This window comes from Mercenaria mercenaria, chromosome 4 (genome assembly GCF_021730395.1).
Source record: "Mercenaria mercenaria strain notata chromosome 4, MADL_Memer_1, whole genome shotgun sequence".
Classification (NCBI taxonomy): domain Eukaryota; kingdom Metazoa; phylum Mollusca; class Bivalvia; order Venerida; family Veneridae; genus Mercenaria; species Mercenaria mercenaria.
This window is the reverse complement of record NC_069364.1, coordinates 57,595,295-57,612,337: the sequence shown is the minus strand read 5'-3', so window position 1 is coordinate 57,612,337 and position 17,043 is coordinate 57,595,295. Positions and strand designations below refer to the sequence as shown.

The following is a 17,043-nucleotide window of genomic DNA, read 5'->3' as shown; positions in this document are numbered from 1 at the left end:
TTTTGATAAAGACGCACCACAAGCGCGTAATTGCCGAAGTGTGTTCAGTATCCTAAAGGACTGTCATAATCATTGTCTCCGTTTCGGCTCCGATGAAAAAAAAATGCATGTTTTATTAATATGTCAATTTATGCATTACGCATGTATTGTTTTTTTAAAACAAAGATATTCCAGAAGTTCTTTAAGAGAGTACACCTGTTTAGCAATAAAGGTATAACACATAGCTACGAACTACAAGGTCGTGACTTCAAACCCTGGCCGACGTGTAAGTTCTCCATGACGATTTAATAAAAGACAATTGTGTCTGACGACATTTCGTCCTCCACCTGTGATTCATGTAGAGGAGTCGACAGTTACTTGCAGAGAACTGGTTAGAAGTTGTACCGAGTCCAGGAACACTGGTTAGGTTGACAACCAGCCGTACTCTTGACAAAATCGTCGCCAAACCCAAAACAAGCAAACAAAGTTTTATAATGATAATGTCACATCATACAATGTTGTTGAGTGATCTGACAATAGCAAATCGATGTTTTGTAGAAAATTCAAACCTTTTAATAAAAAATAATTGTATTTTCAGTTTTTTAAAATTTCAAAATAAATAGTTTCCAAATATGTGGCTCAGATGTTAAATGCAATTAACGATCCGCTACACAAGTCCAACGTTATTATGTTAAAACAAAGGCTTTCTAGCACATACTTTTCAATCAAACCGTTTATTGGCGTTGAAAATGAATGTTTCTGTCACACAGAATCGATAAATATGTTTAAACATTCATAAACATGTTATTGTTCTCATCGTAATCCCAAGAGCAATTTAAAACCGTACATCAGCGAGGTGAGAGCGAGAATGTCTATCGCCACTGCCCACCATCTTTGGTAATCGTAATGACAATGTCGTGCTTGCGTTTTAAGGAAGAAGGAAATTCAGTCTAGGCCTGACTCGGTGGTCCAGTGGTAACACTGCCTGACTATGAAACCAGGTCTCGTTAGTTCGAGCCCACGCTCCTCTTACTAAAAATTACTAACATTGGAATAAGAGTCCCGTGCACTCAGGTGCTTTACACCTGGCACGCTGAATAACCAGGAAGGCTTTTTGAATTTTCTACTGTATCTTGCACTATCCTTCCACTAACATTACTAACTGTCTTCTCGGGATGTCGCCCATATGGGTAAACTATCGGCGACCATAAATAAGCTTACAAACAAACAACAGTAGAAACTACGCCAATTTATTAAAACACTTAACTGTTCGTGTTAAAAATATTGAAGCATTGCAAAATAGAGATAGAGAACAATGGTTTAATAAACTTGATGGCTGGGTACCAAGGTTTCACAATAGTAAACTTAAACGAAATTTTCAAAATTAAACGAAATTTTCCCGATTGAACGATTTTTTCTAATACATTTCCCCAACTATGAAAGAAACACAATTCATGTTTTCTTTTATTAGCTCACATGAAATTTGTTCAGGGTGACTATTAGTGTTTTTGGATAGTCCATCGTCCTGCGTCCATCCTCCATCGTCCTGTGTCCTGCGTCATCTTCTCCTCTGAAACTACTGGTCAGAATAACACCAAACTTGGTCAGTAGCATTCGTTCAAGTTTATTCAAATGCTTCATATTTGCCTCTTTTAGGAGCCCTTAGCTAAAAATAAATAAAAAATAATAAGATTCTTTACCTCGTCCATAGAACCATGTTCCCGCACGTAACAGTGTCTCGTCTGTTATGAAACAGAACAGAACAGAACAGAACAGAACAGACATTTTATTATATCTAACTTGAATATTTACAGTCCATCGTTAAATACAAATAAAATCATACATGCACGCAGTAATGTAACAAATAATAGCAATAAATTTATGCATGCAAAAAAAATATGAAAGAACTGCAGCCAAAGCATTCCTTTGTTTGTGGCTGGTGAAACACTCCAACACATGTCTATGCTTTGGTACAAAGCAATGAGCACTGTATTTCACTTTGTACCTCTTTTACATTAAAGATATTTTCGGAAGTCTGACATCTTAACCTATTTAAAGCGTTTATTCTGCTAAACTGGATAAAATCACTGGTAGCTTGAACACTGCAAAATCTACCGAAAAAAAAATGAAAATCACAATAACGAAATTAAGAACTGTGATCTTCCTTATGCGTAGACAGTATATGTTTATGGAAGAATGTTTAGTCGCATATCATTAATTTTACGCATGCGTGTTGACTCTGTTGAGTGTCATTTTAGATCTCCCCATAGAGAACAAATCATAATTAAGTTGATCTCATTCTTTTATCAAGAGCTTATATGTATTTAAGCATTTGACGTACGGAATGATATAATGAAGTTCCATAACGGCCTTTGGAACGGTATTCATTTGAAAGTATCAATAATATATGAAACATTTCTAAGGTAAACATTAAAATAACTTGATGCTTTGTTCTTATTTCACTAAGTAAATACTTAAGGACCATCACTAAATGTTATTGTGATATTGGTGATACTGGCATGCTGCTTTTGTTATCCTTATTCAGTCATTTATTTTATTTTGAATATAACAGTACATTAGAAATATTCGGCGAAGATGGATGGAAATGAATGAAGAGTATAGTCAAGACTCTCCATGTGTTATACAGGCATTTTAATTATGACGTTTATTCCATTTAATGCAGTCAATACTCTCCGATTTGCAGAATACTATCGCCATAGAGAGTTTTGAAGACTCTATTATTTTAAAAGAGCATATTTCTAAATTTTGGGTTCTTTATCATATACCGCATTTTATATACGTTACCAAAAACATTATTATATACTGAAAATAAAAAGATCGTGTTACAGCAAAAAGCAGTCGATGCTCTTGCTTAAAAATGTTCTAAACATCCAGATGGCACCTGTTTTTGCTTTTACAAGTGTCAGACAAAATAGAATCGCATATTTCTTAAGCTTAGTTCACTAACTATGTATAGTCTTTTAAGTAGTACTCGTAATGGTGTCTAAACAGTGAATAATTACTCATGTGCCTGCCTCTTCCTGTTTGTTTAGAGTAAAATTGTCCGTTAGAAAGTTCTCTATTTTGCTTTCACTCTTAGATTATATATAATAATTGTGAAAGAAAATTAGGTAGGTTTTACATCTTCCCTAAGGTAATTTTTAAATTAAGTAAGCAAAATCCAAAACAGAAACACATCATTCGACCTTATTTTTTCAATGTTGAGGTATGAATTCTGTCTCATTAAATCTGTTTACTTGAGGCACCATAGAAAAAAATTATATTGACATTTTTATTTTGTGTTTTATAATTGTTTACCAATAGTTTGATGTTTCTTCTATTGAAATTAATGGTAAAATGAGTTCTCTGCAAACGTTTTGGATAGTGGCTGTCACTTTGAAATTTGTCTCTACTTGAGCTTGAGGAGATACCTTAAGTTATTCAAAATTTATATAAAAAAAACGGCACGGTAAAAGTTGTTTAAAATTTGCAAAATAGTGCAAAACACGGTTACCTTTAAGAATATACCAAGCAAAGGCCATTTTGTAAACATTACTATTAGTGACCTAATACCTTAACATAAAAAACTAGTTACTAAAAGAATAATGCATATGTATCCATTTCCAGACTAAATATGAATTAGTTCAAGAGTTTTTTTTTTATCAGAATCTCCAGAGACCATGGAGCCCTAGCTAAATATTACATTTAGTGTAAACCATAAAACCGTAAACAAATCTAAGCAGACTAATCCTAACACCATTCCAATCAAAAACACAAAGACAAATATCAAACAGGGAATGCCAAGTACCAAAAACCAGTCTCCCTAAAACGAAACCCACAGCACGCAGGCATGCACACTATAAACACACACGTACACATTCGCACACAATGCCAACACACAAGGACAAAACGAACAAACAAAGGAACACAGTGGGGCACCGCCCTGAAACAGTCCGTGGCTAAAACGAAAACACCACTGGAGAGCTTAAACCGGTTTATGGTGCGCACCCACCCACATTCTTACCCCCCCCCCCCCCCCCCCCCCCCCCCCCCACACTCACCATGTTCCAAAGACACGGGACAGTGTAAATAAAAGTAATGTCCTCCAGGTGAATTTTTAACACGCGCAATGAAAAAAAGGCATGGCATGTAAAACAAAGGGAAATTCTTAACATGGCCTTTTTATGTGACATAGCCGTTAAAAAAGCCGTATACCTTTATTTAGAGCAAGAGTATGTACTTTCTTATTGGACTATCGTCCTAATTTTAAGCATATTTCTCCCGTTCCGTAGACTTTGAACGCTAACCTATGATTCACCTATGTGAAAATAGATAAATCATCCGACTTTTGAATGACCTTACTTTAACTTATCTCTTATCTGTTGTAGTGTTGAGGCATTAGTCTTCATTTAACATCCGCTGAAAGATGTCTACAAAATTCGTTTATATCTGTGCAGTGATCTTATTTTTTGAGACTCATAATGCGTGTAAGTATTTGAAATTGCTCTCTTTTTTAAATTCTAGAAACGTTGTGTTATTGTCCACAAAGGTATATGCATTGTAATATATGTTTCTGTTTCTGTTGCTGTGTATGTGCTGTATAGTGTAAACATATTTTTCTATTGAAGATGGAGCCGGTACACTCCGCTTCGCCGACTATTATCACAGTCATATGGTATTACAAATGGCTCCTGCGAGGGCTCAGCTTTGGGGATATGCTGCAACCGTCGGAGATACAGTAAATGTCAAGTTGAATGGGACTAATGTAGGAACTGCAACCGTCACCCGCCGACATGACGGTCATGCCGGTGGAATATGGTCGACATTATTACCTGCTCAAAACGCTGGTGGCCCTGTTACGGTAGATATACGATCGCATGATGGTCACGTGGTTTTAACTGATGTTTTATTTGGAGATGTTTGGGTGTGTTCCGGTCAAAGCAATATGGCGTTTACCTTAGGAGGTGTATGTATACATTTTTTTTTTAAATGAGATAGAAATTATATAAGCGTCAGGCAATTTGTTATACAAAAACGACATTTGTGACTTGAGTTTCTGAAAACGTTACAATGGAAACCAAACATATAGCTAACAGACCAACGGATAAAGAGTCAAAATGAAAACATTATTTCTTAAATCGAGTCTTTCGTTGCCTACTTTAACACTGAAATCATATTTTATCAGTCAACTCTTCATTTGGCAATACTAACACTTGTTCAAAAAAATCAGATGTATGCAATGTTTGACCAAGTTTTTAGAGTTCAGTGCTGTTGGATTTGTATGTCAGGTGCTAAATCACAGTGTAGAGTTGGAGCATTCATCACATTTTGACAACATACGAATCATGAAGGTTGCTCTCAGGTCATCCAATGTTACAAAAGAAGAACCAGTTATTGCATTACCGTGGCGTAAAACTTTAGCAGGTAAAATATTACATTTATCTATATTGCATTGAATAAAACTTAACAGCATTTTCATCCAAGTCACAAAAATAGTGCTGCTGTTTAAACTCTGAAAAACGTGTTTACTTGGAAAATATATCGTATATTAAATGATGATTTTTAAAACTTACTTTAATTTGTAAATGTCCAAATTTGGTTAATGAAATCATGTCAATGAATATTATATTAGACTGGACCTAATGTGAGAAAGTTTGTGGATACTTTGTTTTGTGTGCCCCGACTTTGTCAAAAGTTTTCTCAGGATTTGGTTTGAACAATATTCTATTACGTATAATATTACAAACTGCAGTATAATGGATTGAAAAAGAAGAAAAATCTTAGCTAACTGTTAAAGTTTGAAACACTCTCCCTAAGTTTTTCGTCGCCGCCGTTTATTTTTACTTAATATGCAAATTAAGCATGTCTCCATGGACATCTCCATGGACCAATAAAATCTCGTCTTATTGTCTATGAAAAACGCGCGGGAAAGTCAGTAAAATCACATGTAATGTCTGTGTAAATTGGTCGAAACGTGAGATTCCCTGAGATTTCAGGTTCATATTTTCATATGTAAAATATTGTTTGGTTCACATGCAAGCTATTTCTTCCTTTTAAAAAATTAACACATTTACAACTGATACAGGAGATTAAAGGTGGGCGTTGCTCATTTATTGTTCTGCCTTAACTGATCCGCGAAAATAATGTTTCAATTAAATCTAAATAGATATATTGCTGAATCGATATAGCGAGGCAGAGAAGCAAAATATCTGAAGAACCTTTCGTGTGTACGGGCCCTCCGTAAGGCTTTTAATTTACCCAACATACAAAACTTTTTCACCTATATAAGAATACAGTTCGGCAACAAATGGAGATTTTAAATGAGGTCGTAGAAATTTAGCGGTGTGCCGTAACCATGGAAACGGCTACTGAAGCTGGTAATCGCGGAAACTAAAAATCTTTCTTTTGTTATATTTCAAAAAGTAATGGTATTAGAAACTTGATTTTTTCATATTTTTATTAAGTTATGAATACCTATTGTTTGCAGCGATTATATTTTAAATATCTTATTAAATTTCTTAATTGTCATCAGCACGTGCAATTTTAGTTATTAGCACGTGCATTTCAGTTATGAATCAACAAGGTACCTCTCTTAATCAGAACATGTTTTCTGGACTTAATTACAACTATGGCTAATTTTTGGCACGAAAATTATGTATAATACGCATGCTATTAAAATTTTAAAATTTTGATACGTCAGTTTAACACTATTTCATATATTAATGCAGCGGATTGCATGCAATGTACGTTATTCATTCGCTTCCTTTTTCAATACACATGGACATTGAAGTTAGGGAATAACTCGTTGAATCTCGGCTTGGAATATTTAACATATATAATATGAAAAAAAAAATGTTTATTAAATTAATTGTTGGAAAACATGTGCATAAATTATGTTGTTTGTGTGTGTGTGTGTGTGTGTGTGTGTGTGTGTGTGTGTGACATTGTTACCTGTCAGTATTGTATAGATAAGCTTAACATATAACGCATGCATAAAATTGTTCTCATTTTCGTTGATTTATTTTTTTCCAAATAAGTAAAAGTTACATTCATTAGTTGAAGAGATAAAGATCACAAAGATTGATAATTTGAAAATTACCATTTATCATTTGACAAAAAGAACTTGTTTTTATCTTCTTCTTCTCGTTTGCAAATACATTGTCAGACCAGTAGCCTTGATGAAACTTGTGGTTTGCCGCAGATCCTCAATGCCTTCATATAGTTTCTGGTGCATTGAGGTATCTATCGGCCAAGTCACAGCACGCTCATGGTCATGCCTTTTTACATCTCCGAAGTATATGCTCCGCAGTCTGATCTTCCTCACCACATGAACAAGATGGCGATGGTGCCAGTTTGTATTTCTTGTACCTGTGAGCATTGAGTTTGTTATGCCCCGAGCTTGTTCAAGGAGATGAAAAGCATCTTTCTCTATCCTTGGTCTCGTTAGTGCCTTGATGATGGTGACTTCCTTCTTGTAACTCACAGGCTTTGTTGTGTGGCAATTGGTCTGCTGATGCGTCAAGTGTGGTGTGCTGTGTGTTGTGTGCTTGTCACCTTCCGCTTTCAGCCTCCACCGCTGGCTAGCCTTCTGGTGAAAAAGGAGCCGTGTGCGTAAGTCTTCCCTGCCAGTACATAGCCTCTCTGCAGACAAGCCCTTTTGCAGTGCCTCCGAGTTGGCGCCACACGGTAACTGAGCACCTTGCGGCCTCAGGCAGAACTGCAGGGGACACGGAGGAGGTCTGCCCCCAGACATGTGGCATGCCAGGCCCACCGGTGTGTGGACACGCCCTGATGCCTATAAAACAGACCCCAAGCTATGGGACAAATAGCTCCTGTGTTCCCAGGATAGGATTTTAACTCGGAACTAAGGCTGAGGTAACCCCGAAAGAAACCTAGTGAGTTGAAGACAGAGGTGCTGGGCCATTGGCACTCTCTTAACGAACCACAGCACCATGCAATATCGCTATGACTACAGGTTTTGTTGGTTGTTCTGACTGAGCTTCTAGCTTAGCCAGTTTGTCTGCCTCTTCATTCCCTGCAAGTCCACAATGGATGTAATCCACTGAATTGCTACTTTGCATGTTTATACTCGGGCTCTGCATTCTCCTGGCTAGCGCGGAGCTTTATTGTTGATCAGAACTTCCATAATAGACAGTGCATATGTGAGAAAGACGGTTGAGGAGCTTTCTTCCGCATTCAGACGGCCTTCATGAGTGCTTCAGTCATTGCCTTGTAATTACTGCAATGTTTTCCTGTGGCTGCATGTAGAGTTTTTATGACATTTGCATTTTGTATACGGCTTATGTATTTTGTATGTAGCATTTAGCATTAGTATGTGACATTAACATTAAGCTATTGCCATTTAGCACTTACAACTTCTTATTTGCATTTAGCAGTTGAATAGCGAAATTCGGTCCCCTAACTGCGCAGGGACAATGACCCCCAGTGTTACGAAAGAGAAGTTCCCCAAGCATGTAAGTTGATGTTAGATGATCTGTTTTTGCACATCAAATGTATTTCCCATGTTGTTGATGAGATCTTGTATATGAGTCAAAATAGGAGTGACAGTTATAGCTTTGGCTTAGCTGTATTGTTTATTGTATTGAAAAAAGATCTAGATCACTTTCACTGTGAATGTCCATGTCTACATGTATACGGTTTATCGCTAAGTGATAAATTTCATGGGAGTATTTTCAGATGGTGATGTTTTTCAGACAGATATTGTTTCTTTAATATATATCACCTAACATCTCAATATGTATATTTTTTCATTTTTGGTGAGAAGACATGTTATATTTAATGGCTATATATGTGTTTTTATGTCATTGAAATGCTGTAAAGCACTGAAAATGAGGTATCAAGATTTAATTGTTTATATTAACAAATGAAGAATGTAACCTCGTACCATTTCGGTATTTTCACTCAAAGCAAATTGATTGTAATATAGTGTGCATATTGATAAGTACCGGAACAGTCGTACAAAATTGCAATAAAGAATAAATCTAGCACTGAGACGTCTAGGATTTATTCAAGTTGCTCAGTTTGAGTAAGTGGTAGGCGTGGGGGGGGGGGATCCTGGGTTTGGCCATCCGCAGTTATTCTTTTGCACTTAAAATTTCGTCCTTACACTTTGCCCTATACTTACTTTTCTGTTTGCTTTTTAAAACGAGATTATGGTATATGAAATGTTTTTAATGTTTAAAATGTAGTCATCATATTTAAAACGATCATTTGGATTTCATTTGTTTTTCAATTTGTCAATAAACTGTAAAGTGTTTTGTACATAAATAACTAAAAATATGCGATTATTGAAGAACGGAGCCGGGGAATGAAATATATAAAGATAACATTTGCTGACCATCCTTTGAAAAACTGTCACTTTGAACATATGTATTTTTTTTTCGTAACCGCATTGAGGGATGTATATTGCTACTACAAGTGTGCATGAAAGAAATACAGACTTACTCTTTCAAAAACAATGTATTTTCCTTTTTTTTTTCCCATTGGTCTACATACAAAAAAATAGTACTTGATAACATACCAATGGTCATGATTATCTCCGGAAAGTGTATTGCAAAATACGAGATTTCAAAGAGTACAATAAGGGGCCCCAAACCCCAAAATAAGAAATAAGCAAAACATTACTATTATTTCGCAAATTTCATCGTTATTCTTTTACATGTACGTTTAGCTCACTCTACCCCACACTGGAAGCCTTTACTCTAGGCCTCGTTTACTCCCATAATGGTTCCGCTGATTTATGAGAAAGTCCGGTAATATGATTAATTATTAAAACAATAAAAGTATCAAGTCTAAAATATTTGATTTCGTAACAGTAATAGTAAAAATACCCAACGAAAAAGGGAACAATTTATGCAGGGCATTATAATATTTTTAGCGTATCTATACATACTGACAGCTAACAAAAGGCAATGTCACAAAAACAATTTATCAATGTTTTCAACAATTAATTAAATAAACTTTGTTGTTTTTCATATAATATTTATTAAATATTCCAACCCGTATTTAACGCATTATTAATTAACTTCATTGTCCATTTGTATTGAAAAGGAAGGAATTAATAGCTTATATGGCATGTACCGCTGCTTAATATATAAATTTTTAAGTTAAACTGACGTATCAAAATTTTAAATTTTAATTGCTTGCGTATATACAATATTTCAAGCCAAAAATCAGAATAGTTGTAAGTAAGTCCAGAAAACTGTTCTGATTAAAAAGGGCACCTTATTGGTTACAACTGAATGCACGTGCTTATTACAAAAAATTTGCACGTGCTGAGGGAAAATTAAGAATTTAATTCAGTATTTAGAATATAATCACTGCAGCAATAGTATTCTAACTTAATGAAAATTTGAAAAATCAAGTTTCTAATACATACTACCTTTTGAAATATGACACAAGAAAGTTTTTGAGTTTCCGCGATTTACCGCTTCTGTAGCCGTTTCCATGGTTACGGCACCCCGCTAGATTTCTACGACCGATCTTAAAGTAAATTCTTACTTTACTTATTGTTTATCATAGTAAAACAGTTTTGTATGATGGGTAAATTAAGTGTGGCATATATTTTTAAAGATTCCTCGTATAAAAGCCCAAAACTACTTAGCCTAGGTCGAAACACAAAAACCTCGTGACCTGTGACGTCACAAATGTAGTTACAGCGACTGATGTGTTACTGCGCGACATTTCTTTACAGCTTTAAAGCATTATAACTCAATGATATTTGGAATGCATACTTTAAAAATGAAAAAAAAAATAAAAAAAATATACACGTCAATAGAAAAGAAAGGTGTAGAAATTTCTATGAAAAAAAGTCAAATGGTAAACCAGGACTCTTTTGTTTGGAAATTTGGTTTAGCGAATGGCACAACAATAAATCTTTATTAATGTAAAAAATGCGCCGTTTCTCTTTTTTAAAGATAGTTCTTGTTATATTAACCCTGTATTTCTTTTTTTTTTTAAACAACAGATAAATATACAAACGCCTTCTCTGCCGTGTGTCTGTTGTACGCGGAGGAGCTGTCCCCACATATTAATAGACCAATTGGCCTCGTAGAGACCGCTTGGGGAGGAACTCCTATTGAAGCCTGGTCATCTCCTGATGCTTTAGCGAACTGTACACATAGAATGAAAAGGTAATTTGACAATTTAAAAATAAATTGAGATAATTCTTACAAGACAATTAAGATTTATCAAAATGATATCGATATAAAAGTTGATTTATTCAACCGTATGTTTATATGAGGAAACGCATAAAAAGGCGACAGGCACGCAGCGGAAAACAATGTTAAAACTTCCGTTGAACGTTTCATTTTATTACACAGTGGGCCTATTCGAGCGTTTAATAGCTAAAAATTGGTAAAGTCAAAAAATTCTATTTTCTACAATATCATTTCTTCTACCATAAACTTTTTTTCATCAATTTATACTCCCTTTTTTGACATGCATGTATCATTTGATCTTGGTATTTTCTAAGAGGGCCCCGTCAACACAGCGTCTTATGGAATGCTATGGTCTACCCGCTGCTAAAGATGACCATATTTGGTGCAATATGGTATCAAGGTAAGTTCAGTCTTGCTCCCTTAAACACATTCTATAAACTTAGAGTATACTATTGTAAAATGTTCTTGTTTTTAAATATTAATCTAAATGATCTGTTTTACACTGTTTACTAGTGTTTAGTCCCTTAGTCATTTCACTTTATAGCACTAGAAACAACGGTATACATTAAACGTCGATCGACCTGAAATGTTAGAGAATGTAAAATATGTTAATTGATAGGAACTTTCACTGTAACATATATCGTGCTACAAAATAAAAGTACGCGGTGCTATAAAAGTTCTATTTCTTGTCCCAGGTGAGGCAAATATTCGACATCCAGATGATTATGCATGCCAATTTCCCGCTATGATTGATGACTGGAGAGCAAAGTTCAACGCTGCGTCAAAACATCAGACCAGCAAACAATTCCCCTTTGGATTTGTTCAAGCAAGTACCATATAGGATATCAGATATATATTTAATAAGTAAATAAAATTTCCAAGGAACACCGTTTGTCGCGCTTATAAGAGTGATTGATGCTAGTACACTCATAATAAATTTAACTGTTTGATAAATTTCAACATTATATTACAGTTGGCTGCGAATGCAAACAAAACTTTACATTTTGGATTTCCGGATTTACGATGGTCTCAAACAGCAAACTATGGCTATGTACCTAATCCCCGTCTGCAAAACGTTTTCATGGCTATTGCTATGGATCTCCCTGACTACAATTCTACACGCGGAACGTATGTATTGCGTATTATGCCTTCTTATTAAGTGCTATGTCACAACTCAAAGCAGGCCCATGTTCCAGTTTTGTTTATGAAAATAGTTAGAAAATTTTGATGGCTTTCAACATGCTGCAGACGAGAGTTGGGTTGTCATTGAAAAAAAAAACAAGGATATCAAAATATCCAACAGGGAATGCCAGTTTCAAAAATCGCAGACTCCCCAAAACGCAACTCACACACTCTCACACACACAAAGCAAACACACGAAGACAAAACGAACATATCAAAGAACACAGTGGGACACCGCCTTGGAATGGTCAGTGGCAAAAAAGACACCACAGGGAAGCTTAAACCGGTCTATGGTGCGCACCTAGCATCACCCTAACCCTTACGTGTTCGTTCCAAAGTCACGGGACAGTATAAATAAAAGTAATCCCCGCCAGGTGAATTTCTAACACACATAATGGCAACAGAAGGAATAACATGTGAAACACAAAACTTCTCATGTGTAATTTATAAAATACAAACCTTAAGGACCAAAACGCATGTACTTAATGCCTTTGCAGAAGATAGAGCATCAAGAGAACATTCTTAAACGACGAAATAGACAGAAATCAAAACAGTTGAGTCCTGGTGGAATTTAAAAACTGTTTATCACAGAGTCCTCCCCATCTTCCGTCAAATACAATCCAAGAGGAAAGCGTTGCGTCTATCTGTAAACGGGCTGTACACTAAACATGCGGTGTATCTCAGAACAATGGGTCGTAACCTCTTTAAATAACACGTTTGAAAATTTTACCAAATACAGCTGGAAAAATATCATGAAATCAAGCAAAATAGTGTACGAGATACGTTCTATTTTGCTTTCATAGACACTATTCAAAATGCCCCCATACGACGACAAAATGTTGAAATGAGTGCAATATTTTACCGAAAATCATTATTATAATTTTGCTTGTTTTGTTCTCGTCAAATAACGTTACTTGCAATTCAAGGGTATCTTTTTTTGTTGGGTTAAACGTCACACCGCCACGATTACAGGTAACATGACAACTTTCCAGCTTTTCATGGAGGAATACCCAAGATACTCTTGTTTTTTTTTCTCTCACATAAATAGAATAAAATATGCACCAAAATGAGTTTCGAACCCACAGCTGTGCCGGACAATTGCATCAAAGTCAGAGACCTTATCCACTGAACCATTTGGTCTAGGTTGCCCCCAATTGAAAGGTAAGCCACGAAAGACTATATCTTTCCCTGGAAGTTACAGCCTTATGTTTAATATAATTCTAATATATTTTCATCTCATACTATCAAAGGGTATTATACCCCACCATGAGTTTTAATCCCGGGGTTATGCCCTTTCCAGTATACATCCAAGGACAAGCAAGACGTTGCCAAGCTTTTGGCTCTTGCGGGCAGAGCATTTCGCATACAAAGATCGAACCTAATTTCCAAGGCCCATTCTGATGATTTACACAGACTGGAAATAAACTTATAATTGAGTTTGATCATGGTAACAGTGCTATAGAAGTAAGGAAAACCGACGGATTTGAGGTACAATAATATTCGGATATAATACTCCTCTTAACTTGATACTAGTATAATTATATTATGCCAACAAAACACAAAAACATTATGATTTATTCATTTTTAACTTTATTAAACTATTGAACATTAAGTTAAAATATCTTGGAGTTTCATTGGCATTTTGATACCGTGCGTGCGTGTTCTATTTTAATGAAATTCTCTAAAGTCTAATGGTGTATATAAGAGGACAGACTTTATTGTTACTTTAGTTTTAAAAGAGTTGCCATATTGAAACTGTGGGGAAGGATATATAATTTATAATAGCTGCCGGCCTGAGAGTTCATTGAACCTTTTGGAAGTGACATATACTTATTAAAATGAATATCGCCAGTAATGTCAGTGATTTGCAATCTCGATTTCTATGAATGTATCATACATATTTCAGTTATGTTGCGGAAACACGGTCAACCACACGTGCCACTATAATGCGTGGAAACCAGCTCCTATTGTTGAACATGACCAGAGCACGGTCACTATAGATACGTCAGCTTGTCATGGTACCACGAATGTTGTAGCAGCTGTGAGATATGCCTGGGAAATGAGTCCGTGTGAATTCAAGATGTGTCCACTCTATGACAGCAACAACGACCTTCCTGCGGCTACGTTCGTCAAATATGGTCCATTCAAAACGCAGTGATCATCTAGACTAAAAGATAAATTATATCTTGAATAATTGTAATAAAACTCAACACTTCGTGATTTTGTCAATTATACAAGGTTTGGGATTCGACTGAAAGGTGTTGAAAAATGTTTGATATCAGTTGCCATGTGTGTTCTTCCACAGAAACAATTATAGCTTTCCCCAATTGAATCAATTGTATTGCATCGTCTTTAAATGCCAAAACAAAAATTGGCAACAACGCATCCAGAGTAAATCTGTAGATACTCTGAGCGCAAAAAGCGTGCATGCATTTCATTCCGAGAAAAATGTAGAGAAATAAGACACACACAAATTATGTACTAGTTTTATTTTAGTAGGCATAAATAGGCTATATGAAACAATGTTTAGTGGAAAGCACTATTCCCTGGAACATTTATGCCTTATTAGTTATATTAAACATGTTAAAGAGGGATTCACTTCGATTTAAAATGCTTTTGTTGGTTATCTTTCTAAAGAATATTCGTGAATATGTTATTAGTCTGTGTTCAGACACATGATATAACTCTTAAGGTTATTCAGATTTTGTTTAATTATGTCCCTTTTCTTCTCAAAACAGATATTCAGAGCCAAAAATCTGTCTCAGTATATAACAGAAACAATCAAAAATATTCAAAAAGTGTATCATGTTGTTTCCCAGACTTATATTTTACTACCTATTTTAGAAGTGCCTTGACGATTCTGTAAAGTCTCGCCATACTTGGACTCTTTGTATATATATGGAAGAGTTCTGTTTAAGCCGGTGCTAGAAGATACACATCTGAAAAACTCTAATGAAAATACTCAGTCAAATCGAAATGCATTTTTTCTTTGCTTGGTTGCATTCTATGCTAGCTTTCAAAGATGTTATAGGTTTTACAACATTCTTCCATATGTGTAAGCATCCATCAACCAATTCAAACTCCGATCATTCTTTTCCTTAGGACACATAGAGGGCTTCCAACTTATATGCCTACTTGAATGGCTTTACAAAGTCATCTGAGTATGTATTCCCCTCAATTATGTTCTAAAACAGGTTCAGCTTAAGCTTGTTTTACCTTGATGGAATGTTAACCAGACAATGCATCATACATAGTAATATTAGACAATGACATAAGGTAAGTCCAACTGAGAAACTGAGAGTGAAACTGGGGGTGAGGAGAAGGTCACACCGACACATTTGTAGGTCAAATGGCGACTTTACAGCTTTTCGTTATGAAGATCCTATGAGCATCTCATGGCATTATTTCGTCACTGGCGGGCACCTGGGTAGAACTATCATGCTGGATGGTTTCCTCACATGAAGAATTCTAAACCCCAAGTGTGTCTCAAACCCACATTGATGAGGAGCAAGTAATTTGAAGTCAGCCACCTAAACCATTCGGTCATGGAGGCCCCTTTCCTGTGGCGAATTAGTTGTACATGTAGAAAATTCATAAGCTTTAAATCCGATTACCTCTCTTTCGTATGACTGCGCAACCAAGTAGTTTTAAAGCTATAAAGACACGTTTTTGTTCAAGTTGGCATATTATAACAGTTGTCAAATGGAAATGTGAGATATTCTTTTTTTCAAAAACAAAAAGAAATACAAAGTCATATTGTTTTAATTAGCGCACTTTTCCTTAAAGGAAGGTAATTATAGGATTTTGTGAAGAAAGTTTTAAATCTATAAAATGATTTGTTTCGATCCGAAAATAAATCTCTTAAAGAATATATGAAAAATTAAAAGAACTATATATAATAAACTGTTGACCACCTCGAATATTTCAGGTGCTGTATCGGCCTACCTTACTGTTTATTTCGTTCTGTTGGGCTTAATGTCATACCGACACATACATAGGTCGTATAGCGAGTTTCCAGCTTGTGTTGATGGAGGAAGAATTTGCATTTGTGACCTTTCAATCATAAAAATATGACCTCTGTTTGCATTAATAAAATCTATATCCATGCTCATTTGAAAGCATAAAACGCAACCAAGCAAAATAATAGCAGACTCGGTTTGATCGAGCCTGTTCCAGAGCGATAATGAAATGTGCAGTGAGGCCATCTTGTAGTTCAGCATCACTTTGGTATTAACTGCTCATCCCAAATATTTTGTTAAGACCGTTCGCGGTAAGTTCCACATAGTTGTACAAATTTATGTGCGTTGGTACGTGCGTTAAGTACTGCATGCGTCTATCCGCTTTGATCGTACGGTAATTTTGACAATCTATGAGCAGTTTATCTAATATTCCGCAGAAATGTTTTTCTTTATCAGTGTCATGCACAAAATCAAAGGTCCCTGTCTCAATGCGGGTCATGTCACACTTGTGAGTCAAATGTCATGTCTAATTTTGTGCGGGTCGTAATTGTGATATACACGACGGAAATGGTTGTCTCAGTGTGATTGACTGGCGTAATTGTGATATACACGACGGAAATGGTTGTCTCAATGTGATTGACTGGCGTAATTGTGATATACACGACGGAAATGGTTGTCTCAATGTGATTGACTGGCGCGCACAAACCCCATATATACTCCTCTCTTTAAGGTCATTGTCAAAG

General features: G+C 35.7%; 2 protein-coding genes across 2 annotated transcripts; both read left to right on the top strand.

Moving 5' to 3' along the window:
- Window positions 1-4,360: 4,360 nt before the first annotated feature.
- Window positions 4,361-13,723, top strand: LOC123551829 (sialate O-acetylesterase-like). Its single transcript, XM_045341038.2, has 8 exons — window positions 4,361-4,466; window positions 4,608-4,945; window positions 5,268-5,403; window positions 10,967-11,132; window positions 11,474-11,559; window positions 11,855-11,985; window positions 12,133-12,287; window positions 13,642-13,723. The coding sequence occupies exons 1-8, from the start codon at window positions 4,406-4,408 to the stop codon at window positions 13,721-13,723; spliced, it is 1,155 nt and encodes a 384-aa protein (XP_045196973.2). The 5' UTR covers window positions 4,361-4,405.
- Window positions 13,724-13,745: 22 nt separating this feature from the next.
- LOC128556644 (sialate O-acetylesterase-like) lies at window positions 13,746-14,556 on the top strand (the record flags this gene model as incomplete). The annotated part of the gene is made up of 2 exons (XM_053542221.1): window positions 13,746-13,829; window positions 14,248-14,556. Coding segments are annotated over 2 exons (336 nt in total), but the record flags the coding sequence as incomplete, so codon positions are not given.
- Window positions 14,557-17,043: the final 2,487 nt, after the last annotated feature.

What these genes read in the sequence shown, in the direction of transcription:
- LOC123551829 (XM_045341038.2), top strand. Translation starts at nt 4,406, where the DNA reads ATGTCTACAAAATTCGTTTATATCTGTGCAGTGATCTTATTTTTTGAG. An exon ending in TGGCGTTTACCTTAGGAGGT is followed by an intron (nt 4,946 to 5,267) that starts GTATGTATACAT and finishes TTTGTATGTCAG; the next exon opens with GTGCTAAATCACAGTGTAGA. An exon ending in TGTACACATAGAATGAAAAG is followed by an intron (nt 11,133 to 11,473) that starts GTAATTTGACAA and finishes GTATTTTCTAAG; the next exon opens with AGGGCCCCGTCAACACAGCG.